At 45.9% G+C, this 24269-nt stretch overlaps 1 protein-coding gene across 4 annotated transcripts in view; it reads right to left on the bottom strand.

Moving 5' to 3' along the window:
* LIMK2 (LIM domain kinase 2) overlaps positions 1 to 24269 on the bottom strand; it is a 58949-nt gene that overhangs the window by 27234 nt on the left and 7446 nt on the right. For 3 of the 4 annotated variants that reach the window (XM_064578702.1, XM_064578703.1, XM_064578701.1), the window contains exons 2-3: positions 19307 to 19406; positions 810 to 905 (exon numbers count right to left, since the gene is read on the bottom strand). In XM_064578702.1, coding sequence (XP_064434772.1) covers positions 810 to 905; positions 19307 to 19406 — 196 coding nt within the window. The remainder of the gene's footprint in view (positions 1 to 809; positions 906 to 19306; positions 19407 to 24269) is intronic. The other variant, XM_045887282.3, reaches the window with a different exon arrangement.

Below are 24269 nucleotides of genomic sequence, written 5' to 3'. Positions count from 1 at the left end.
GAGCTGCCCAAAGGATAGTTAACTCTGCTCTGAGGTGAAGGAAAGCACAGGATAGCAATTCCAGGCCAAGCCACGCCCCCCCAAAGAGGGGGAGGTCTCTTGGGCTGGGGAGGCAGGTCTAGACACTAGAGACCCAGGTCCAGAGAGCTGCCCTCTCTCTTCTCCGGCTGGTATCTACTGGGTCCTGGCGCTAGGATCCCCATTCATCCCTTTCCTCTGCCTGGCCTGGGGACAGCCGCCAGAGCTAGCCAATGGGGGTTGCCACTCCACTTCTGGGCAGAGCTGTACTGAGCATGAGGAAAAGACGCCTAGAGTGTCAACTGACACCTGATGTTTCTCCACGTAGCAAGCCCTGTATAGCACTCTCTTATTTCTCCAAGATGGGAATTAGCTCCATAAACAAGGAAAGCGAGGTTCAGAGAGATTAGCTAACTAAACCAAGGGCAAAATACTGTTCAGGGGCAGGGCTGGGATTTAAAGATTTTTTTTTTTTTTTTTAATTTGAGATAGTGAGAGAGCACGAGTGGGGGGGACAAAGGGAGATGGAGAAGCAGGCTCCCCACTAAGCAGGGAGCCTGAAGCGGGGCTTGATCCCGGGACCCCAGGACCTGAGCCAAAGGCAGATGCCCAACCGACCAGCCACCCAGGCACCCCAGGACTGGGATTTAAATGTAGGCCCCTGTGAAGAGCTCCACAGCAAGAGCTCTCAGCCCAGAGCTCATTCTGACTCTTTAAGGGGAAATATCTCCCTCAAAGCCTTTCTGCAAGTTGGAGACAGCACAGGAACTGGAGCCCAGGTCACCTGTTACCTCTCATTTTTCCTTTCATTGCCATAACGCCATCCATTGGCCTCAGCGGGCAGTGGTGCTTCTTCTGCTGTGTCCATGGCAACCAGGCTTCTCAAACTGAAAAATGGGGCACGATGGAGGACAAGGCTGGGAGTGCCTGTGGGGATGCTGGGCCTAAGTATCTGGAGTGGCGGCCTGGCTGAAGAGTACCAGCTGAGATGGGATGACCAAACCAGAGCCCACCACTGGGAAAGCCCCTTATCCCTTTGCCTGCAGGACTGTGAGGGGAAAAGCAAGGTTGCTGAAGTGGGACATGTCCAGACCTCACTGTTGGACTTGAGGGAGTAACAGCAGCTCTCTCCCACCAGGCACACATTCCTCTCCACTGAAGTCACCCTGTCACCGTGACAGGAAAGTCTGTGGCAAAGGTGGTGGCTGGGATACAAGGGAACCTTTTCCCATTCCTCTATTGATTGGAAACATGGATAACAATGAATGTGATAAGAGAGACTGTGTTTGCACCCTGTTATAATATACCATTTATTAAACACTTAGTATGTTCCCGGCTCTGTGGTAAGTGCTCTCCATTTGTTATCTATCATACTTAAATTGCTAATATATGGGGTAGATGTTATCATCCCCATTTAACAGATGAGGAAACTGAGGTTCAGAAGGGTTATGTCAATAACCTGAAGACAAACAGCTAGTAAGTGGTGCAGCGGGGTTTCAAACCCAGTCAGTGTGATTGTAGATCAGGGGTCACGACACTTTTTCCCCTAACGGGCCAGGGAACAAATATTTTAGGCTTTGCAAGTGCTCGCTTCGGCAGCACATATACTAAAAATTTTAGGCTTTGCAGGCCTACACAAATACAGAATCTGTCACTGCAGTGTGAAAGTGTCCATATATAAAATATAAACAAATGGACATGGCTGTTTTCCCATAAGCCTTTATTTGTGGACAGTGAAAATTGAATTTCATGTAATTTTCATGTGCCATGAAACATTCTTTTGCTTCCTCATGCCCAATCATTAAAAAATGTAAAAATCATAGGCCATACAAAAACAGGCAATGGGCTATAGTTTGCCAACCTCTACTCTGCAGCCAAGGCCCTCAATCACTCTGTTTACTGCCCCTAATAGTGAAGACTAGCTTTTGGCATATGTGCAGAACTCAGCCACATCTATCTACTGGCACACAGACACCACACTCCAGCCCCAGAGGCAGCCAGCAGGGAGTAAGCACTGGATGGGCGCTCATTCTACACCAAGCACTGCTCACAGCATTCACTCATATGAATGAATTTTAACCCACAGTAGTCAGTAGTGCTATGCTTTCTCCCTTTTTACAGAGGGAGGAACTGAAGTACAGAGTCTAAATTGCTTGTATGAGGTTACCCAGTTGTATAAGTGAGAGGAGAAGCCAGGGTTCGAACCCAGGTTTTCTATACTGAGGTCCACCATCGCTATGCTGGAGCTCAGTCTGGGCTCAGAGCCAGACTGTCTGGGTTTGAATGCGACAATTCACTGCGTGTAAGCCCTTGGCACAGAGTCTGGAACACATTAAGGGTTGATAAATGTTAGCTGCTAATATCATTAAGACTATTGTTACTACCACTATGGGCTAGCTATGTGGCCTACAGCAAGTCGCTGCCTCTGTCTGGGCCTTGGTTAGGTCTCTAAATAGCTTCCAGCTTCAACATTTGTCAACCCTATGAGGTTGCAGAGGGCTTCCTGTTTTCCTTGGGTCTCAAATTGAGTTTAAACCTCTTGAGCCAGCTCTGAGGTGATTGGGATCCCAACCTGGGGGCCACACAGGAGCAACAGAGGAGGTCGGGCAGGGTGGAAAGGAGAAACAACACACAGGATACCAAAACGCCCATTCAGCTGGAAAGCTGGGAGCTCTCTTTATCCCAGCGATAGAGCCAACTATTTCTCACCAAAAATCTATTATGTTCCCTTGTAATTCGATCAGGGAAGAAGGGGGCCCCCAATTAAGTCTGGAACTAGCAAATTATCTTCTAATTGCACCCTCTGATTTCCATCTGATGAACAGAGTGCAGATGGAAGAAAATGCAAGCCACAAAGAGACTGGGGCCAGGGAGCCCGTGAGCATAACTCCTCTTGACATTTCACACAGCTCTGCTGTTCCAGCGGCGGCGGGCGCAGTGAGTCGGTGTCTAGGAATGTGAGCAGGAGGCTGCAGGCTTTCTCAATTCCCCCCACTCTGCTTACAAAGGACTCAGTGGGTGGGTGGGTGGGTGTGTGGGGAACTAGTGTGAGGGCTTCTCAATGCCATGAAAACTGCTTCTCCCTCAAAGAGGGGCAGCCGTCTCCCCATGTCATGAGTGGAAGCCCCTCCTAGGTGGAATCCATCTGACCTCCATAAATCCAGACTTCGGGAGGAATCACTGAAGGACTGATCACCAGATGTGATAAGCTGTTGGCTGCTCAGACCCAAGTGTGTGGTTCCTCAAGGCCAACTTCAAAGGGCCTAAACCACCCAAAACTGGGAGGTGAAAGGTCACACTGGAGACTGTACTTCCCCCTCCTGCCTTTGGATACTGGCCCTGGGTGGAAAGCTGCTCTTCTAGGTCCCTAGAGCAGCTGGCAGAGGATTCAGCAGTTATGGCTGCCAGAGGCAACTGCAAGGATCCTTGGACTGGCAGTTATGGACAAGATAAGGTGGCAGGAGAGGTACTAATCTGCACATTTCACAAGTTGGAAACCTGAAGAGGAGCCAAGCAAACTGATTCTTCAGAACCAGATGAGATGCGAGAGGCTGAAGGCAACAGACTTCAAGGCTGGCAGACCCAAGTGAGCACTCGGGTGAGAAGTGGTGAATGAATGAATCACTCGGACCTCTCCTCAGAAGGCAGCTCTGCTCGGATGATCTGAAGCCCAAGGAACTGTGTTCTTGTGGGGCCCTCTATTGGCCGGGATGACTCCAACCAAGGAAGGGAGCTCCTGGAGACTCCATAGCTTCCGAACCTTGAAAGGTGAGCACTGCTGCCCCCATCTACTGACCATTTCTCCAGTCTCTGCTCCTCCTCTCTTTCAACATGACCATAGCAGTCATCTTCCTAAAACAGGAGTCCTGGAAATTCCATTGATAGAAATTTTGCCCAGAGGCAGCGCCTGGGTGGCTCAGTCAGTTAAGCATCTGCCTTCGGCTCAAGTCATGATTCTGGGGTCCTGGGACTGAGCCTCCTGGTCGGGGGGGGGGGGGGGGGGTCCCTGCTCAGCGGGGAGCCTGCTTCTCCCTCTGCCTGCTCCTCCCCCTGCTTATGTGTGCTCTCTCTCTCAAATAAATAAATAAAATCTTTAACAAAAAAGAAAGAAATTTTGCCCAGAGAAATATTGGTACGAATGAGCTAGAACACATATCCAGCCCTGTTTAATACTAAGATTAGGAACAATCATGTGTCTATTAAGGGAGTGGGCTCGGGGCACCTAGGTGACTCAGTCAGTTAAGCGTCTGCCTTCAGCTCAGGTCATGATCTCTGGGTCCTGGGATTGAGCCCTGCGTTGGGCTCCCTGCTCAGCAGGGAGCCTGCTTCTCTCTCTCCCACTCTCCCTGCTTGTGCTCTCTCTCTGTGTCAAAGAAAAAAAATCTTAAAAAAAAATAGGAGTGGGCTAAATACAATTACACATGCATACTATAGAATATTATGCAGCTGTTAAAAATAATGAGGTAAGGCGTTACATAAAAAAACCCAAGTATCAGAAAGAGTGTACACTATAATTCTATTATTTAAAAACTCTATGTCCATAATCCTCAGAGAACATCTGGAAGACTCCACTACTTGGTTATCAGTTTCTCCTTTTAAGTAGTGAGACATCTGGAAGCAGGGATAAAAACAGCATTGATTTTCTACCATTTTGGTACTGTTTGCATTTTTTTCTTACACTTAAGTGCTGCTTTTTATTTTTTTAAAGATTTTTATTTATTTATTTGACAGAGAGAGACACAGCGAGAGAGGGAACACAAGCGGGGGTGGGATGGAGGAAGGAGAGGCAGACCCCCCGCAGAGCAGGGAGCCCGATGTGGGGCTCGATCCCAGGACCCTGGAACCATGACCTGAGCCGAAGGCAGACGCTTAACGACTGAGCCACTCAGGCGCCCCTTAAGTGCTGCTTTTTAAAATGATAAATGGATAACAACAAAAAGAAGTCCTAAGATTTAGAACAAATACCTCCTTACACTTTTTTCCTAGTGCTCTTGTCCAAAGACAAAGCCTGCCTGGGTGCACTGCACTCAAACCTCCTGGGGCTATTTCTTTTTCTTTCTTTCTTTTTAAAAAAGATTTATTTATTTATTTGAGAGACAGAGGGAGTGCATGCCCGAGAGTGGGGAGAGGAGGACAGCGAGAAGGAGAGGGAGAGAAGCAGACTCCACACTGATGCGAGGCTAGATCCTACAACCCTGAGATCATGACCTGAGCTGAAATCAAGAGTCAGATGCTTAACTGACTGAGCCACCCTGGCACTCCTCCTGGGGCTCTTTCTTCAGCTTCCCCACCAGGGTCATGGCTCTGGCCACCTCCTGCCCCATTCCACTTCCTGATCCAGCCATGTAGGCTTTCCCAAGCCTTTGCTGTCTTAGCTCCTCCTGTAGCCTCCTCCATCTTCAGGCTGGTGGCTGTCTCCTCTTTTTTCCAGGTCCAGCTCCAACAGAGCACTCAATCTCCTCTGGGAAGAGTTCTCTTGATGTGTCCCTAAGCACCACACACAGGAATGGCTCTGAGCCTGTATCTGTCTAGTGCCAGATCAGACTACATGAGGCCCATACCAGGCTCACTCTGCATCCAAAGATGCCCACTACATAAGCGTATGACTCAGGAACCTCCTTATGAGCAACTACAGTACTAGAATGACAATGGTAACTAATGTTTATAAAGCATTTTCAGTTTACAGAGGGCTTTTATACTCATCATCTAGTTTAGTCCCTGTAACAACCTCATGAGGAATACCTATAGCACAGACCGGGCAAGGGAAGCCCAGAGATGTTAGGTGATTCATCCAAGGTTACTGCTGCGAAGTGCAAGACTGAGATTAAAAGCCACCTTGCTGACATCAAATCCCATGCCTTTCTTCAACGTGAGCCCTAGCAAGGTGTTTAGGAATCCCAGCTCTCCAGTATAGGGCCCCAACCTCCTGGGTGTGTTGAATTCCTGAATCTGATTTTTCTAGGTTTCCTGTCCACATTCTTACTGTCAGGATATCATGAAAAAGCTTACCAAATGCCTTGTGGAAATCAAGAGAGGGTCTCATGACTTGCAACCCAGTGAAAACATGAAGTCATGACTAATTCACTACTGCTGAATCCTAGTGATGGGCTCTTTTCTAAGTGCTCATTGTCCTATCATCTGCAAAATTCCACAGAATTCCATTAGAATTTGATGAAGGAGTCAAGTCAAAGGGATTATGAGTTTACTTTTTCCAGGAGCTCTTTCTCCTCCTTTTTGAAAACTGAGCCAGTTAGCCATTTCCACCTTTATTTTGCTAATAGATCCCTGGTACATGGCAGGTGTGGATCAAATAATCATACTTGGGCACTGCTCCCCTTCTACAAGGTCTCTCAAAAGTTTCTAATAGTGGTTCTGCTACTATGCCACAAAGATTTTTCATTTTTTTTTCTTTTTCAGTATACTGGGCAATAATTTTCTGTCTAAAAACTAAACACATTTCATGTGATTGGGTACCCTCATGCATCTTGGGCTTCCCATCCTCCCTTCTTAGTTTCAAGTTCGTGAGCTGTAAATCAAAGGATTGGACTAAATCTCTAAGGTTCTATCCAGATTTCCATGACACTTAAGACGGATGCCAAGGATTATCTTTTGTTGGGTGTTTGTTAACATGACACCACATTCCAGAAGTCGTGGACACTTAGTTCCCACTCTGCAAAACATTGACTAAGTTCCATGAGTTAGGCACTGAGGTAGGCTTGCTCACATATGCTTTCATTTAATTCTCAAAACTTTGTGAGGTTGAGGTTGCTATCTCCTTTTTACATATGAGGAACTAAGGTTCACAGAGAAGGTTGTGAATTGAGGTCATGGGTCTAGGAATTGGCAGAGCTGGGATTTAGCCCAAGTCTTTGGATTCCAGGTCCAAGACAGTAAAGTTGCCTCAAATAACTATTTTACACTTGCTATTTGATTTGCAGTGGTTGGTATTTCTCAAACGTGGTTGAGAGCACAGCAGCATCAGACTCCCGGGGGCAGCTTGTTGAAAATGAAGACTCCAGGGCCTTACCAGAAGCCTATATAGTAAGAACTGCTTAGACTGAGCCCAAGAATCTGCATTTTAAACAAGCCCCAGTGTTTCTGATGCATACTGAAGACTGAATCCACTACTTTACTCTTTCCTATGGACTCTTCCACTTGATTTCATTCTTCTCTCACACTAACCTTGAGAGGCAAGCAGGATAGGTCATTATTACCCCCTGGCTACAAATGAGGAAATGATTCAAAGATAGGTTGTTCACCTTCTTATTCTGGATTGAGCTTAAAAAATAAATGTTTGGTGGCTGACATTTTGTAAAGCTTTGGCTCACTGAGGACTTTCACCTTCCTGATATTGTTCTTACTCATTTGTAACCCCACGGTAGCTGCCTCTCTTTTTTCTTCAGTGACATTATAGTGGTAGTCAGGGTATAGTGGGAAAAGAGGACGCCAGCATATAGGGTCATCTCATGAAAAGGCCACGTTTGGAACTGAAACAAAACACAAGGGCTGACATCAGCCAATTTCAGAAACAGCTGATGCCACTGTAAGAGTCAGTGCTATTGATGGGAGCCCAGTAGAGCACCCTCTGATCTAAGCAGGATCACTACTGAGCAGCCACAGAAAGGTATGACCAGAAGATGACTGACAGAGAGAAGAAAACTATCCTCAAATCTGGTTTGAGGTACTTGGGAGGTTTTTCCTGGTAATAGTGATGGATGTGGAGAAAGAGAATTTGTTAGCACCCCTCCAGTATTGCCCAAGGGAAGGGGGATTCTAGCCCTTGGGGGAAAAATACAAGGCAAATTAGCTGCCACAGTGCAAAAGGCATGCCATCCCTTGAGCTTTGATGGTTTTAGGCTTTGTAATGACATTTATAGACATAGGTCTTACTCCATGCTCCCACTTCAGAAGGAAAGCTCTTGCTTAGGAGAAAACTGCAGAGCAAAGAGATGGTGATGATGCATACTGAAAGGGCTTCATCCACATGTCCAAAGAGAAAGGCCGTCATTCGACAAAAACATCATTTGCCTAACAAACACTGAGCACCCACTGCGCTCTGGGCACTCTGCTAAGCTCTGGGATACAAAGACGAACTAGATATGGCTCCAGACTTGGAGAATTTCATACTCTTAAGAGCGATGTTAGATGTGTAAACAAATACCAATAGAACTCTGAGGTATGAGAATAACAAAGAGGAAGAAAGTCTCCTCTGTTTGGTGGGAAAGGTTCAGGGTGGGTTTGGTGAGGCCCCTCCACAGGGGACAAGAATTATCAGTTGAATCTAAAGGCTGATTACCAGGCAGACAAGAGGCATTCCAGCCTGAAGGAACAACATGTGCAAATGCACTGAGGCATAACAGACTATGGTCTGTAAGCTGCAGAGCAGGGCACATGTGAAAGGTGATCAGAGAGGAGGCTGGGATGGTGGGAGAGGGCAAGGGCAGATTACCAAGAGGCAGGTCTGTCAGGTGAAAGAGTCACCCATGGGCAGTGAAGAGTTATCAGAGGTGTTTAAGCAAGCAGAGGTTCCTAATGAATGGAACATAAAGCCTAAAACACCAAAGAGAGTGCTGGTCTTTAGTTGTCAATTTGTCTCCTTGAATGGGCATTTATGTCTCAAGTCTACACTGGCTGCAGATGTGTCCACATGAAGTTTGCTGGCCAACTAGTTTCACTAACAGCAAACTATGGCTTCATCCTCAGGCAACATCACTACTGAGCTGGTCATTTTAACAGCTGAGATTTGCATATGGGCTATAAGCACTTAAGTAAGAATGAGGTTGTGACCCCTTATAGATAATCATCTACTGTTGCTCTGTGATACAACTTAATGTCCAACATTTGGTGTCCAAAACTGTGTTTACATAGACATTCTTCTCCTGGCTGCACTGGAAAAAAAAAAAAATGCTTTGGATACCTTAATCTCCAGGTAATGCCAGGAAAAGAACCCTGGCCTGAAAGAGAAGACCTGATAATTTGACCTGGCTAAAAATAGACTTGCTATGTGATCTGAGGCAAGCCATTAAACCTTTCTGGGCTTCAATTTCTTCCTCTGTAAAAGGAAGGATTTAGGCTAAAAAATAAAAAAAAATCCACACCAGTAAGCCAATACTGAAGAGAGACACAAGGAAGGGTTGTGGTCAGAAAAAGGTTGACTGGCTGTCCACCCAGAGACCTCTCCAAGGCTAGCATTACCTTGGTGAATGACCCTAATTCAGGCTTCGTTTTTGGCCTCTGAGGTCCAGAAACAGGACTTCATGGTACCCAGAGAGGTGAAGACATTCTAGGATGGCTCTAACCATTTATTAATCCCACGGTCCATTTATGAATTCACACTTGAAATTAGAACACCTACATCCTCTATACAGGTACCACCTCCAGACCCTTCCAGTTATCAAGAAGTCCAAGAAGCTGAATTAGGCATCATAAGGTTGTTCTGGGAGCATGGACTTAAAGGGAGATGAGCAGCCATGGAGAGAAATTTCATTCTGGCACTAGTGATCCAGCCAAACCAGCCCTGTCTACACCAAAGAACCCCCTTCTGGCGACCAAATCCAGATTCAATATGTTTATCTGGACACGTACATGACTAGTTTTGCCTCACTGATATTCACTTTCTGTTTCACTGCTGGCCACTCATTACTCCACTGGCTTTTAAATTAATTTTTTTCTAAAGATTTTTATTTATTTATTTGAGACAAAGAGAGCGTGAGAGAGAGCATGAGCAGTGGGAGGCACAGAGGGAGAGGGAGAAGCTGCGGAACTCAATCCTAGGACCCTGGGACCATGGCCTGAGCCAAAGACAGAGGCTTAACCAACTGAGCCACTCAGGCGCTCTAAACTAAAATTTTTAATTGAAAAAAGAGCATTACTTCTTCAGATATTTGACAATCACCAATTCACATATTATTCAGCTCTGAGAGACATGTGGCTCCCTAGGAGCTAATAACAAATGGCTAACACTCATGAGTGCTCACTCCATGTGAGGCCCTGTTCCTACCCAGTACTACACAGGACTTCCCTCATTTACCCCTCTATGATAACATTAGGAACTAGGCAGAAGGTTAGTATCTCCATTTTATAGATGAAGAAATGAAGCACAGAAAGGGTAAGTAACTTGCCCAACGTGCACAACTAATAAATGACAGAATCAGGATCTGAACACAAGCAATCTGGTTCTAGAGTCTGTGCTCTTAATGACCACATGATACTGCTCTTATTACATGTAGATCTGAGTAGTTTAAACCCCAGAGGACAAACTTCATTTCCAACTTCTTGGAGAATCACCAACCTATTCACCCACTCCCTGCCAAAAATCACCCATAAGTAAAAGGAAGTATTCCATTTTTTCCACACTATACTTAATGTATATCTTTAGCTAATGCTATCCTTCAAAGATTTCTAAAATATAAAAAACAGGGGTGTCTGGGTGGCTCAGTCAGTTAAGTGCCTCCGGCTCAGGTCATGATCTTGGGGTCCTGGGATGAGCGCCACATTGGGCTCCCTGCTCAGTGGGGAGTCTGCTTCTCCCTCTCCCTCTGCTCCTCCCCCTTGCTCATGTTCTCTCTCTCGAATAAATAATCTTAAAAAAATAAAATATAAAAAAACAAATAAATAGGAGCACCCGGATGACTCAGTCAGTTAAGTGTCCGACTCTGGCTCAGGTCATGGTATTGGGATCCTGAGATCGAGCCCCATGTTGGGCTCCCTACTCAGCATGGAGTCTGCTTAAGACTCTCTCTCCCTCTGCCCCTCCTCCCTGTGCACTTTGCTCTCTCTCTCTCTAATAAATTAAAAAATAGGGGCACCTGGGTGGCTCAGTCAGTTAAGCATCCGACTCTTGATTTTGGCTCAGGTCATAACCTCAGGGTTGTGGCATCAAGCCCCGTGTCAGGCTCTGTGCTGGGTATAGTGCCTGCATAAGATTATCTCCCTCTATTCCTCTCTCCCCCTCTACACAAACAAACTGATGATTAGAATTGAAATTTGTCAGATTTCAATTCATAATTAGTTTAGTCTAGAGTAGCTGGACTCATTCTTCCCTCTACTGCTTTTCTCTCCAGGGCTTGTTCCTGTCTGGCTGGTACCTACAGAGAAGTACAGCTCTGGGTCATCCTTTCTGTCTCCTTTGGAGGAAGAAGACAAAACTTTAACTTCTCACCTTGACACTTCCAGACAATTTTCCAAAACAACTCAATCTCTGCCACTTACAGTAACTGCAGCCACAGTGGCTGCTAAGGGAAGGATATGGGGAAGCGCAGGGAAAAGCCTCGCTTACATCCTATCTCTTGGCCACCCTGGCAATTCATTCAACAAATATCTCCCCCATACCAACGATGTGCTCAGTGGTGACACAATGGGGAGGCAAAATGTCCCATGGTCCATGACTAGGTTATACTTACAGAATATTAGAGGTCTCAGGATGTCACTAAGGAGATGACCAAATGAATAAAGGTAAAGTTAAAACCACAAAAAAAAAGCTTCAAAGGGAAGGTCTGTGAAAGCATAAAACAGGGGCCATGACCTATTCTCTAACTATTTCCCTGAGACATCCAAGTAAAGATCTGAAGGATGAGCAGGAGTTAATTAGGCCAAAAGGGAGTGAGGGGGCATTCCAGGCAGAGAGAACAGCAGGAACAAGGGCCTGTCAGAGGAAGCAGGGTGTGTTTTGGACCCCGTGAAGCAGAGCAGTGAGACTGAAGTAGAGAGAGCAGGAGGTTGTGGGGAGAGGCCAGACCAGAAGGGGTTTTGCCGGCCACATTAAGGACTGGTCTTTATCCAAGAGTGCTACAAAGTCGTGGAGATATATAAAGATGGAGAGACAGCAGTGCCATGTGGTCAGAGTTTTTTTTTTTTAAAGATTTTATTTATTTATTTGACAGAGAGATAGAGAGAACAGGTAGGCAGAGAGGCAGGCAGAGGGAGAGGGAGAGGCAGGCTCCCCGCCGAGCAGGGAGCCTGATGCGGGGCTTGATCCCGGGGACCCTGGGATCATGACCTGAGCCGAAGGCAGCCGCTTAACCGACTGAGCCACCCAGGCGCCCCTCAGATTTTTTTTTTTTAAGGTCATTCACTCTGGCCACTTTGTGGAGATTGGATTGGGTGGTGTGAGTGACTATCCACAGTTAGAAGGCTACTGTAATTATTCAGGTGGTAGGAGAAATGGAAAGACATGGACGTACTCAAAATATAATCTGGAGAGGGGCGCCTGGGTGGCTCAGTCGTTAAGCGTCTGCCTTCGGCTCAGGTCATGATCCCGGGGTCCTGGGATCGAGTCCCACATCGGGCTCCCTGCTCGGCGGGAAGCCTGCTTCTCCCTCTCCCACTCCCCCTGCTTGTGCTCCTGCTCTCGCTGTCTCTCTCTCTGTCAAATAAATAAATAAAATCTTTAAAATATATATATATATATATAATCTGGAGATAAAACTGACAGGTGTGGATATGGGATAAGAGAGAAGAGGTATCAAGAAGCACTTCCAGGTTCTGACTTAGGCAGTGGGGTGGATGGTCGTGCCATTCAACAGGACAGGTTATATTGAAGAGAAGCTGGTTTTGGGAGGAAGATCGAAAGTCCAGCTGGGCCTGAGATGCCTGGAAGACATTCAAATGGACAGGAGAAGTTGACAGCAAGATAGACAGGACTAGAGCCCAGTGGAAAGGTTTGTTGATATGAATTTCGGGGTCATCAGTGAGTGGAGGACAACAGAAGCCATAGGTGTGGGTGAGATTGCTTAGGGAGAAACAGAATGTGCCTGGAGAAACAGCAATATTCCAGAGCTGGATAGAGGATAAGCAAACTAGAATGACCAGAAAGGGGGGGTGGTGGAAACCAGGACAGTATGGAATGCCATGGAATTCAAGGGTTTCAAGAGTGACAAAGACACTAATAATAAATGATAACATCTATTAAATCCTAATTATGGCCAGGTACTGAGCGAAGGGCTTTGAATACATGATCAAATTTAATCAGCATCACAACCTTTTGAAGTGGGAAGCATTTCACTTCCCCTTTTCTAGATGAAGAAACTGTGGCAAAGAAACTCAAGGTCAGCTGACTCAAGATAAACTGGGATGAAAACCCAAGCAGGCTGACTCCAAACTCATTCACTTGTCTCTACTACCTCTAGTGCAATTTGAGAGGTCATAAAAGATGAAGCCCAGGGCGCCTGGGTGGCTCAGTTGGTTAAAGCGACTGCCTTCGGCTCAGGTCATGATCCTGGAGTTCCGGGATCGAGTCCCACATCGGGCTCCCTGCTCAGCAGGGAGTCTGCTTCTCCCTCTGACCCTTCCCCTCTCATGCTCTCTGTCTCCCATTCTCTGTCTCGCAAATAAATAAAAAAGTCTTAAAAAAAAAAAAAAAAAAAAGATGAAGCCTGAAGAATGGCCAGTGGATGGACCAATGTGACTGTCCCCGAGAAACTTACTAAGGGAACACTGTTTCAGGGGAATGAGAATGGAAGCCAGACCAGAGCCCATTATTAGACATGCTCCACATTATTACCTGTTTTTCAGCTGTCTGAGGGAGCCAGTTAGGAGACCAGGCCACTAGGTTAAATCCGTATCCCCAACAGCATCTAATTTGGTGCCTTTAATATAGCAAATGATGCTCAAAATTATATGTAAGAAGCACAAAGTTGCCATGTGCTGCTTGCTGCTAACCCTTTACATCATACCATCCTCAAGTTTTCAGTGTGTGTTCTTATTCATCACTTTTTATTTTAATTAATTAATTAATTAATTTGACAGAGAGACACAGTGAGAGAGGGAACACAAGCAGGGGGAGTGGGAGAGATTTATTTATTTATTTATTTGTTTATTTATTTATTTATTTGACAGAGAGACACAGCCAGAGAGGGAACACAAGCAGGGGGAGTGGGAGAGAGAGAAGCGGGCTCCCTGGAGGGGCTCGATCCCAGAACCCTGGGGTCATGACCTGAGCCGAAGGCAGACGCTTAACGACTGAGCCACCTAGGCGCCCCTCCATCACCTCTTTGATCCTCACAATTACTTCGTGAGGTGGATTACTTTTACCACATTTTTTTTAATTTTTAAAAAATTTTTTAAAAATTTATTTTATTTATTTCTGTGTCAGAGACAGAGAGCACAAGCAGGGGGAGCAGCAGAGGGAGAGGGAGAAGCAGGTTCCCTGCTGAGCAGAGAGCCCGCCATGGGGCTCAATCCCAGGACCCTGGGAGTGTGACCTTTGCTGAAGGCAGACACTTAACCGACTGAGCCACTCAGGTGCACCTACTTTTACTACATCTTATAGATGAGAAACTGAAGCTCACGATGAGAAAGGAAATTGCCCACAGTTACACAGCCAGCCTGGCTCCGCTAAGACTCAAATCCAGCTCTTCTGACTCCAAGTCTATTATTCTTTCTGGGGAGTCCCCGTGGAAAGAGGACCCTCTTTAGAGCCCGGGAGACCTGAGTTCAAATGTATGTGACCCTAAGCAAGTTCTTCTACCTTTCTGGACCTTGCTGTTTTCATGTAAAGTGGGGTTGTAGGGTTATTGTAAGGGTTGAATCAGATAATCTAAGCAAAACTCCCAATACAATGCTTAATAAATATCTGTTGTCTATCCCTGGCTCCACCCTACCCCTCTTCATCTCTGCACCAAACAGCAGCTGTGGGACTTCTCTGGGATCTTCGTTCTCTCTTCCCAAGGAACAGAGCAGTATTAAGGCATGTTGAAGGTCACATAATGTTGCTATATACTAGGAGTCCCACTCTGTGTTCATGCTGGACTCCCTTGTGCGGGCAGAGGAAGGCCCAGGTGTTTGTCCTCTGTCAGGCACGCCCCAGCCCCGTTTAACTGCCAGCCTTAATGAGTTGCTGGCTGGCTGTTTCCTTAGAGATAAACTAGACAAATAAGCAAACTAAAATCAAAGGCTTGCGTCCATAAATGCAGCAGCAACATCAACGTTATAACAGCAGAGGGCAGGGTTGCTCCACAGACTCCCATGCCAGGAGCCAGCGACCCAGGAGAAATTTAACAGCACTTTTGACACTTGAGAGTTCATAAAGCCTTTAAACCAATACCCTTCAGTGTTATCTGACACCACCAGTGTGTGGCAGGCAGGATGAGTGTTTTTACTCTGAAGCTACAGAAGAGGAAACTGAGCTTCAGGGAGGTTAAATGACATGACCATGTTCAGGAATGCAAAGAGACTCTTGTAAGCAAGGAGTCACGATTTGGGTTCAAATCTCAGCTATGCTACTTACTAGCTCTGTGACTGTGAGCAAGTAAACTTCATTTCTCTATGTGTAAAATAGGTATGACCAGTACTATAGTTATTATATTGTTATAAGAATTAAGTTAGATGGAGCTCCTGGGTGGCTCAGTCAGTTAAGTATCTGACTCTTCCTTGGTTTTGGCTTAGGTCATGATCTCATGGGTTGTGAGATGGAGCCCCACATCAGGCTCCCCGCTGAGCTTCTCCCTCTCCCTCTCCTTCTGCCCCGCTGTCTCTTTCTCTGAAATAAATAAATCAGTCTTTAAAAAAAAAGAATTAAGTTAGATGATACAAATATGAAATGCTTTGGATGGTGTCGGGTACATAGTAAACACTCAATAAACGGTAGCTCTTACTATAATTATGATGCACGGCACTTGTTAAGGTGGGGGTGTGGGTGAGAAAACGAGCATGGCTTTTAGCATCACAGAAGCTATCCTGTTGTCATCCAGCCCATTACACCACAGTCTCTGGCTGCTATGTGTACAATTTCTTCACTCGCCTATCCTGAAGGCACAAATTTAGCAGAAATGGTCTGTTACCTGATAAAGTGACAACAGCTTTATATTTGTATTATTTCTTTTCCAGAGAATAGGCATTAGAAATCACTTCTCAAAAGAGAAAGCTCAAAGAGTCTATGTTCGTGATCCCGGGAAAAGAGGCCCTGAAGAGTTCCCAGGAGCCTTAAGTATGGTGATTTTTTTCCCCTCTGATAATGCCCTTAGGAACCAGGTCAAGCAAGAGAGTCCCAGGTAAGGGCAAAAAAGACGAATTAATAGAGGCAGTTTTCCCTCTTTCCACAACCCCTCCTCCTTGGCTAAGCACTTCTGATGAGGGTGAAAGGACAATCATCAGAAAACTTGTCAAGGTTCTTTGGTTTTCCAACATGCCAAGTCACTATAAAACATGCCAGCTCCATACTTTAACCTCAGCTACAAGCAACATGCAGTCTGGCTGCTTTCCTGGCCTCCTCTATGGAGAGGGAAGCCAGTTCCAGAGAGCTTCAGAGAGAATGGCCCTAATTCTAGAGCCAGTGGCACTGCTAGAGACCAAATAGGCCTGTTGGGAAGTCTGAGGAAAGAAAGCAGGAGGGCTACTCAGACAAGTGTCCAGGATCAGAAGGATCCTGGCCAGGCGCCCAATTGCACCAAACTAAGCTACTTCCAGGAGGTTTGTCAGCTGGCCTCTGCTGTACAGTCCCAGGTTCCAGCCTTCAGTGACTTCCTATTGTCCCAGGCACTTGAGAATCTGGCGGAAGTCTATCAGAGGCAGGATTACGGATGTGGCTGCAGATGGGGGGGATGGGGTAATGTAAAGAGAAGGCAAAGGGAGGAGAGTTTGGGCCAAACCCCAGCAATTTCTCCATTGAATATCCAGCTCCACCCTGTGACTAGGAAAACAAAGGTGTGGGGGAAGGGGAAAAGAAAAGTCATTTCCTCTATTGTAACTAACTCAACTGAGTAAGAGCAAGGCTGGAAGGGAGTCATGAAGAATGAATTTCTTTGGGTAGCATGAGAGAGGGTCCTGCTTTCAGCAGGCCTGTGCCCAGACACCTGAATTCATCAGAGAATTTAACAGACCATTCAGGCTGATGCCCCATGCTCCTTATAACCAGGTTACTTCTGTACTTCTGGGGTCCCTGAAGATCTTCCTTCAACCTGGGCAAAAGTCAGCTGGCTCCAAAGCAGCCAGTCTCCCCAGGGCAAATTACTAGGCTCCATCTGAGGACTTCATGTCATCCAGCTTTCGTGGGAAAGCTCAGGAGTCAGGAAATGTGCTCCTTCAATAGAGCTGGATCAGACAGACTATGTCCTTGAGACAAAGCTGTAAATAGGAGACATACCCCAGATGCTCTACTTGCCCCACAGGCGTGATCTTTGGTGTAACTGTGCCAGGGTAGTTCAAAGTTAACCTTAATCTCTGAGGCTCCACATTAGAACACCAATGGGTGTGTATTAAGAGAAAGAAATGCATGCACATAGGTGTATAGAGACGCACAATATAAAGTGACAGCTACTGAATATTATGGGTATTCTATGTGTCAGATGCTATACTGAGCACTTTATATAGGTTATCACATTTAATCCTCCCCTACAACCTGTGGGATGAGTACTTATCCCCATTTTACAGATGAGGTGCCTAAAGCTCAGGGCAGTCACCCAAGAACAGTTAATAAATTGCAAAGCCAGGATTTGAAACCAGACAGTCTCATTCCAGAGTCTACACTCATCCACCATGATAACGTGCCTTACTTCTTTCTGAGCATGTATATATGTGTATGTTTTCCTCTCTACCACCCCACTCTGACACACGCACACACAAATATGTTCCCTAACAAGCTAACATCTGATCGGACCCACAAATGACCTAAGACTTCAGTTCTAAGGTCAGCTCCGGTCATCCATGACCTGTCTTTGTAACTCTTTTTGTATTTTTGGTTTCAGGCCTCTCAACAGTGATATGAAGGGTTATATCACACAATAGGTGGTCCCTTCTGGTTCTGAACTTCTTTAGTGTTAGGAGAATCCAGAAATTCCAAAAATTAGCTTGTTCTACTCTATCCTGCTTATTTTGGATAGAAAATATTAACACAAATAGGAAAACAGCAGGAATAAATATGACCATATGGGTTAGGTGCCAAGGCGAGCCTTGGTCTAGCAACTCATTAGGATTCACTTCACCTCTAAATGAAAGGGCTAGCCAAAGGCTTTGTCTGTAGGTCCCTTATAGCTCTGACACTCTGTTCCAATCCTTAATAAGAATCAACTTCCCTTGGGACGCCTGGGGTGCTCAGTTGGTTAAGCCTCTCCCTTAGGCTCAGGTCATGATCCCAGGGTCCTGGGATTAAGTCCTGCATTGGGCTCCTTGCTCAGCTGGGAGCCCGTTTCTCCCTCTGCCTGGTGCTCCCCCTGCTTGTGCGTGCTCTCTCTCTCTCTCTGACAAATAAAATCTTAAAAAAAAAAAAAAAAAAAGAATCAACTTCCCTGAGGGTAAAAGGAAGAACTAAGGCAATTAGATCCACAGAGAAGACGGGAGAGCTCTGAGTTAGAACTCAAAGGGCAGAAAAATGCTAGTTCCTCTCCAGCTCTTCCAGAGGCCAGAGCTCTCCAGGACAACCCCCCACATGGTTCCCGGGTGGAGGCAAGTGCTTAAAGGTCAATTAAATTACTTGCTATCAGCACGGGGGATGCTTTGCAACACGAGCTGTGTGTGGGAGCTGGAATCTAGAGCACATGGTGCCTGTCTACAGTCTGTCTCATTCTCAAGATGTGAGCACCAGCCCTACCACTTCAGACCACGGGGGCACACATGCCCACCCAGCCTGCAATGTGGAATGACTGCAGGCCAGGCACTGTTTTATGTTCTGGAGAATGCAGACAAGCTCCCACTCTTGAAGATTCCAATCTCACAGGGGAAAGAAATAACCCTTCAGTGGGTGCCTATCATGAGCTGGGCCCTTGGCATATATGATTTCATTTGATCTTAACGAGTCTATGAGATAAATTTTTAACATCTGTGTTTTCCTGATGAGGAAACTGAGTCTCAGATAACAGGAACAAATCCAACTTTAAAGTCTCTGTTGTTATTTTTAAGAAACTGAGCTGCCTTCAAACAATCTAAGAGCTAAAATAAAATTAGATAACAAAAAGCAAGAAACTAGGGAAGCATCCTGTGGTGAAGGGCTGGCTCTGCCAACTGCACTAAAAACAACCCTTAAGGCACCTGCATAATCAGTAGTGTAGCTGCGGGAAAGTCATTCTTTCTGGGTCTCAGTTTCCTCATCTGTAAAATGAGGGTGGTGCTGAGACACCCCAGAAAGGGCTGCTCCCATCCCTTCACCCTACTTCTAGCTGTACCTGGCCCATTTGTGGCTCTTTCACTTTCACACCAGATATTGGCTCATGTGCTCTTCCTTGGCACATCCCTCTCCCTCCCCTCAACCCACACCAAAATGGGAACTGTCAAGTCAGAAACTTTTGTATTTTCCAGAACATGAAGGAGTGGCTGGCCTATAGTACACTGACAGAGACAAGAGGACAAACCCACTTACCGGAAGCAAGAGCTGTGCCAGGCTTCGTTGACAGTCCTGTACCGCCTCTGGCTTGGAGTGACATGGTCCCCACAGCCCCGACACTTCCAGGTATCTTCCCCTGCACACGAAACCAGGGAGTTTAGAGGCCCAAAGTAGCAGGATGTACAGGGACGGGACTCCTACCGTGCAGAATTAGACTGAGTTAACGGACCTATAATGAAAGGGCTGGCCAGTGCTCTGATAAATGCACAATTCCTTCCTCCACAAGATCTCTGGTAAGCACTTATCCAGCTTGCTCATCTCCCCAGGGACAGGGAATTCATGGCCTCAAAAGTTGAGTCTCATTCCATTTTTTAGAAATGGTTCTGATTGTTCCTTTTCCCAATGAAACAAAACCTGCCTTTCCCTAGAATTTCAGCCCTTGCTTATTATAGCTCTGAGTAAATGAAATGAACAAGGTCTCTTTCTTTTCAGGGTCAGCCCTTCCCATGACTATTCCCAGCCAGCACCCAGAAAAACTTCTCTGGGTTGTACGTGTTATTGCCTTTTCCTATTCCTCAAAAGCCCTCGTTGTATAGATATTCCATCACTGAGTGCAAGAGCTCATTCATTCAACCAACATCATGGCCCATGGGACCTCTCCAAGCTCTATGTTGGAGACTGCTGGATAACATCATCCCTGCTCTTGGGGCGCCTGGGTGCCTCAGTCGTTGGGCGTCTGCCTTCGGCTCAGGTCATGACTGCAGGGTCCTGGGATTGAGCCCCATATGGGACTCCCTGCTCAGCGGGAAGCCTGCTTCTCCCTCTCCCACTCCCCCTGCTTGTGTTTCCTCTCTCACTGTCTGTCAAAAAATAAATAAAATCTTTAAAAAAACAAAAACATCATCTCTGCTCTTCAAGGAGCAAATCCACTGAAAAAGAATCCTTTTTCCATGTTGTAATTTTTCCCTTACATGTTATTTCAGAGTTAGAAGCAAAGTGCTATTTTGGTTCGGAGAAAGAAGCTATCGGTATAGAAGGGAAAGAACATTTAATGAACACCTCCTATATACCAAGGCTTGTGCTAGGTGCTTTCAGAGACCCAATCTCATGTAATTCTCAAAATAATCATGTGAAACAGGTATTAAATTCATTTAAGGGGTGAGAGAACTGAAACCCAGGGCTAGGGGGTGTCAGGCCAAGCAGCACATTCAGCATTCCAACTCAGGCCCAAATCATCCTGAAGTCCATGCTCTCTCCACTCACTCCACCACGTTGATTCCTGCTCATTCCACTTAGGGAAGTCAGGAAAGTCTTTGTAAGGGAAGCTAATACTTGAGCTAAACCTTGAAGGATGGGGAAGATTTGCCAGAGGCTGAGAAAGGATGGGGAAGGGCTGTGTAGGCTGAGAGATTAGCATAGGCAATAACACAGAGTGAATCCATGTCCCTCCAAAAGGGACAAAACACAACACTCCTGCTGTGGCTTAGATGCCAACTTCTGGAAATAAAGAAGGCAGCTGAGATCAAGCTGTGGTACCTGACTCAGCCCTAGAAAGCAGGACAAGGTTGTTATAAGACTCCCTTGTACGCTCCGTGTATGCAGCTTTGTTCTCTCTGGGTAACTCCAGACTGCCACAGGCACAGTGACAGTCACTGAACCCTGTTTCACAGGCACAGGGGTCATGAATAGACAATGCACAGCTCCGGACACTTCAAGATTGCTTAGCAGCATTCTGGGGCAGCCAGGACACAGGCAGCTGTCCTCATACCCCAGAGGAGAGTTAAACAAGAAGGCTTTAAAACCTTGACCCACCTGCTCCTCTCCTCCAGTTCCACAGTAATAGGAGAGATCACCACATGAATCTAAAAATTCTCGGACTCTCAAGAGGGGCCTTTTTGGTTTTTTAGGTGGTAGTGACCCAGAGAATGCACTATTATCCTCACAAACCCCAAGGCACAAAGTCTGAGAAACTTATTCAAATTGGGTTATGGATAGTGGGCAAGCAATGAATTAGTAAGGTTTTCTTTTCTTTTTAAAGATTATTTATTGGGTGCCTGGGTGGCTCAGTCGTTAAGCGTCTGCCTTTGGCTCAGGTCATGATCCCAGAGTCCTGGGATCGAGTCCCACATCGGGCTCCCTGCTTGGCAGGAAGCCTGCTTCTCCCTCTCCCACTCCCCTGCTTGTGTTCCTGCTCTCACTACCTCTCTCTCTGTCAAATAAATAGGTAAAATCTTAAAAAAAAAAAAAAGATATTTATTTGAGAGAGAGAGCAGAGCGATAGAGAGAGAACACAAGTGTAATGGGGAGGGACAGAGAAAGAGGGAGAAGCAGACTCCCCTGCTGAGCAGGGAGCCCGATGCAGGGCTCAATCCCAGGACCCTAGGATCATGACCTGAGCCAACGGCAGACACTTAACCAACTGAGTCACCCAGGCGCCCCCATAAGGTTTTCAATGAAGACAGACATCCAAATGAATCTGCCAGGTTTGAAACATTTTTGGAACTCTTAAAGGGAAGGGCTTTTAGGTCAGTTTTTGAACTGCTGTGTCCTATCCCCAGCAAATCTCATTATTTTAAGCCACATCTTGTTTCTTATTTTTACTTCTTAACCCAAAGGAATGGTCTCTAAATTGACCACCCACTTACTCAACAATTCAGCATCTTGGTCCTGAATAACTTCTGGCTGTTTACAAAATTCAAAAATAATCAGGACTTTCCACTATGAGGATACTCAAGATGACTTGTTATTGACACACCCTCCAGAGCCTGCCCTTTCTCCAGGCTTGATAAACCCAAAGCCATCTGATCAACACTTATTTAGCACCTGCTCTGTGCTAGGCTCTAGAGGCACAAAATCAAGAGCCCTACTCCCTTCTCTCATATCCACCTGGTTCCACCTTCTCCAATCCTTCCCTGTCCTTCACCACAGCCTGAGTTCAGATCTTTGGCTTCTTTTCCCAGTCTTAACTGGCTTCCCCAGACTCCCCAGTGTCTACAGAAGAAAGGCTCAACTGTTTAGCATGGCACTCCTAGATTCTATCCTATCCCACCTCTCAGAAGATGTGCACTTTCCGTTATCTCTACCACTACTCCCTTCTCCATTGGCTCCTTCCAATTATCATTTACATTAGTTCAAGTCTTTCCCATTAAAAAAAAATCTGGATCCTGTTCTCTGTTCCAGCTACCACCCTTCTTCCCTTCACAACCACACATATTAAAAAGTTATCTACACATCACTGCCCTCATTTCCTCACTTCCTTGACCTCCACCCCCACCATTTCTCTGAAACTGTCTCACCAAGGGCCAAAGTGATCGCTTATTGCTAAACTCAACAGACACACCTTAGTCATTCTTGCAGCAAATATTAATTCCATGCCAACTATGTGTCTAACACGGTTCTGGGGAAAGAGCAGCAAATGAGAAAGAGATTTAACCTAGATATATTTTTTAAAGATTTTATTTATTTTTTTTGACAGAGAGAGAGAGAACATAAGGAGGGGAAATGGCAGGCAGAGGAAGAGGAAGAAGCAGGCTCCCCACTGAGCAGAGAGCCCGACGTAGGGCTCAATTCCAGGACCCTGGGATCATGGCCTGAGCCGAAGGCAGATGCTTAGACCAACTGAGCCACCCAGGTGCCTCAGATTTAACACAGATATGAAACAATAATATAATGGGGGCAAGTGGTATGAAGGAGAAATCAAGTTCATAACTAGGAAAATGGGGGTGGGGAAGGGCAAACAAGTATTCCTTAAGGAAATAATTTTCAAGCTTAGCTCTGAAGGACAAATATGAATTAACCAGGCAAAGAGGGGGAGGGAAGGATAACACTGGAGACTGGGGTGGGGTCGGGGGGAAGACATGTGCAAAGGTCCGGAGGTAGGAATGCAAACTCCTCACACATCATTAAAGTCAGCTATTGTCAGCTCCAAAGGACTAGGGGAACCAAGACAGGTCCCTGGTCTACTGTAGTCCTTCAGCAAACATTTATTAAAGGAATGAATGACCCTCTACAAGGTGGCCCCAAAGAACTTTATTTCTCATCATCTGTTACAAAGAGATGCTTTAATCACATCTTGATCTATTTTCTGTTTCTGCTGCACACATTCATCTTCTTGCATCCTGACATTCACGTCTCAAGCTATTCTGTGTATAAGATACTTTACCACTTTTTTTAACATAATTTTTAAAAAAGATTTTATTTATTTGATAAAGAGAGACAGCGAGAGAGGGAACACAAGCAGGGGGAGTGGGAGAGGGAGAAGCAGGCTTCCCGCCGAGCAGGGAGCCCGATGCGGGGCTCGATTCCAGGACCCTGGGATCATGACCTGAGCCGAAGGCAGACGCTTAACGACTGAGCCACCCAGGCGCCCCTACCACCTTTTTCCTTAATCAAACTTCTATCCTTCTTTGATGGTCCCCCAAAGGGGGACTTTTTTCACTTTGTCTATACCTGCTTTACATCATTAGTTTTGTAATTATAGTTCATTATGTTTCTATTTTCTTCAGTCCTTCCCTGTGTCCCCCATCCCCACTCCTAGATCTAAAGGACAAAGACTGCATCTTGATCATCTTCAAATCTCCAGAGCCTAGCATAAAACCTGATGTAGAACAGACACTCTTTTGTGTGGCAAATCCAACTGAAAAGTTGGATCCAACTGTCAACTATGAAGGTAATCTCCAAAGATAAGCTCCAACGGTCAGCAGGAATGATTCCACTGAATAAGGGTTCAGGCTCTCAGGATGACTACCTATGGGTAAAGTCACATGTAGATGCACAGGCCTCAGTTTATCTGTTGAGCATTCACACTGTTTTTCAGTTAAGTACCTGAGCAAGAATATTCATCCAAAGCCTTCAGCTTCTCAAGCCCAGATACTCTTCAAAAGAAAACTCTTGGCTTCTTCAGCTCCCTACAGCCCTGAAAGTTGATGATCCTAACTCTCTTACAACTTTTTTTTTTTTTTTAAAGTAGGCTCTGCACCCAACGTGGGACTCAAACTCA

This window comes from Mirounga angustirostris, unplaced genomic scaffold (genome assembly GCF_029215605.1).
Source record: "Mirounga angustirostris isolate CCGP_5_RB_7025 unplaced genomic scaffold, mMirAng1.0.hap1 SCAF_14, whole genome shotgun sequence".
Classification (NCBI taxonomy): Eukaryota; Metazoa; Chordata; class Mammalia; order Carnivora; family Phocidae; genus Mirounga; species Mirounga angustirostris.
Note: the sequence above shows the minus strand (reverse complement) of the source record. Positions and strands in the feature narration are given on the sequence as shown.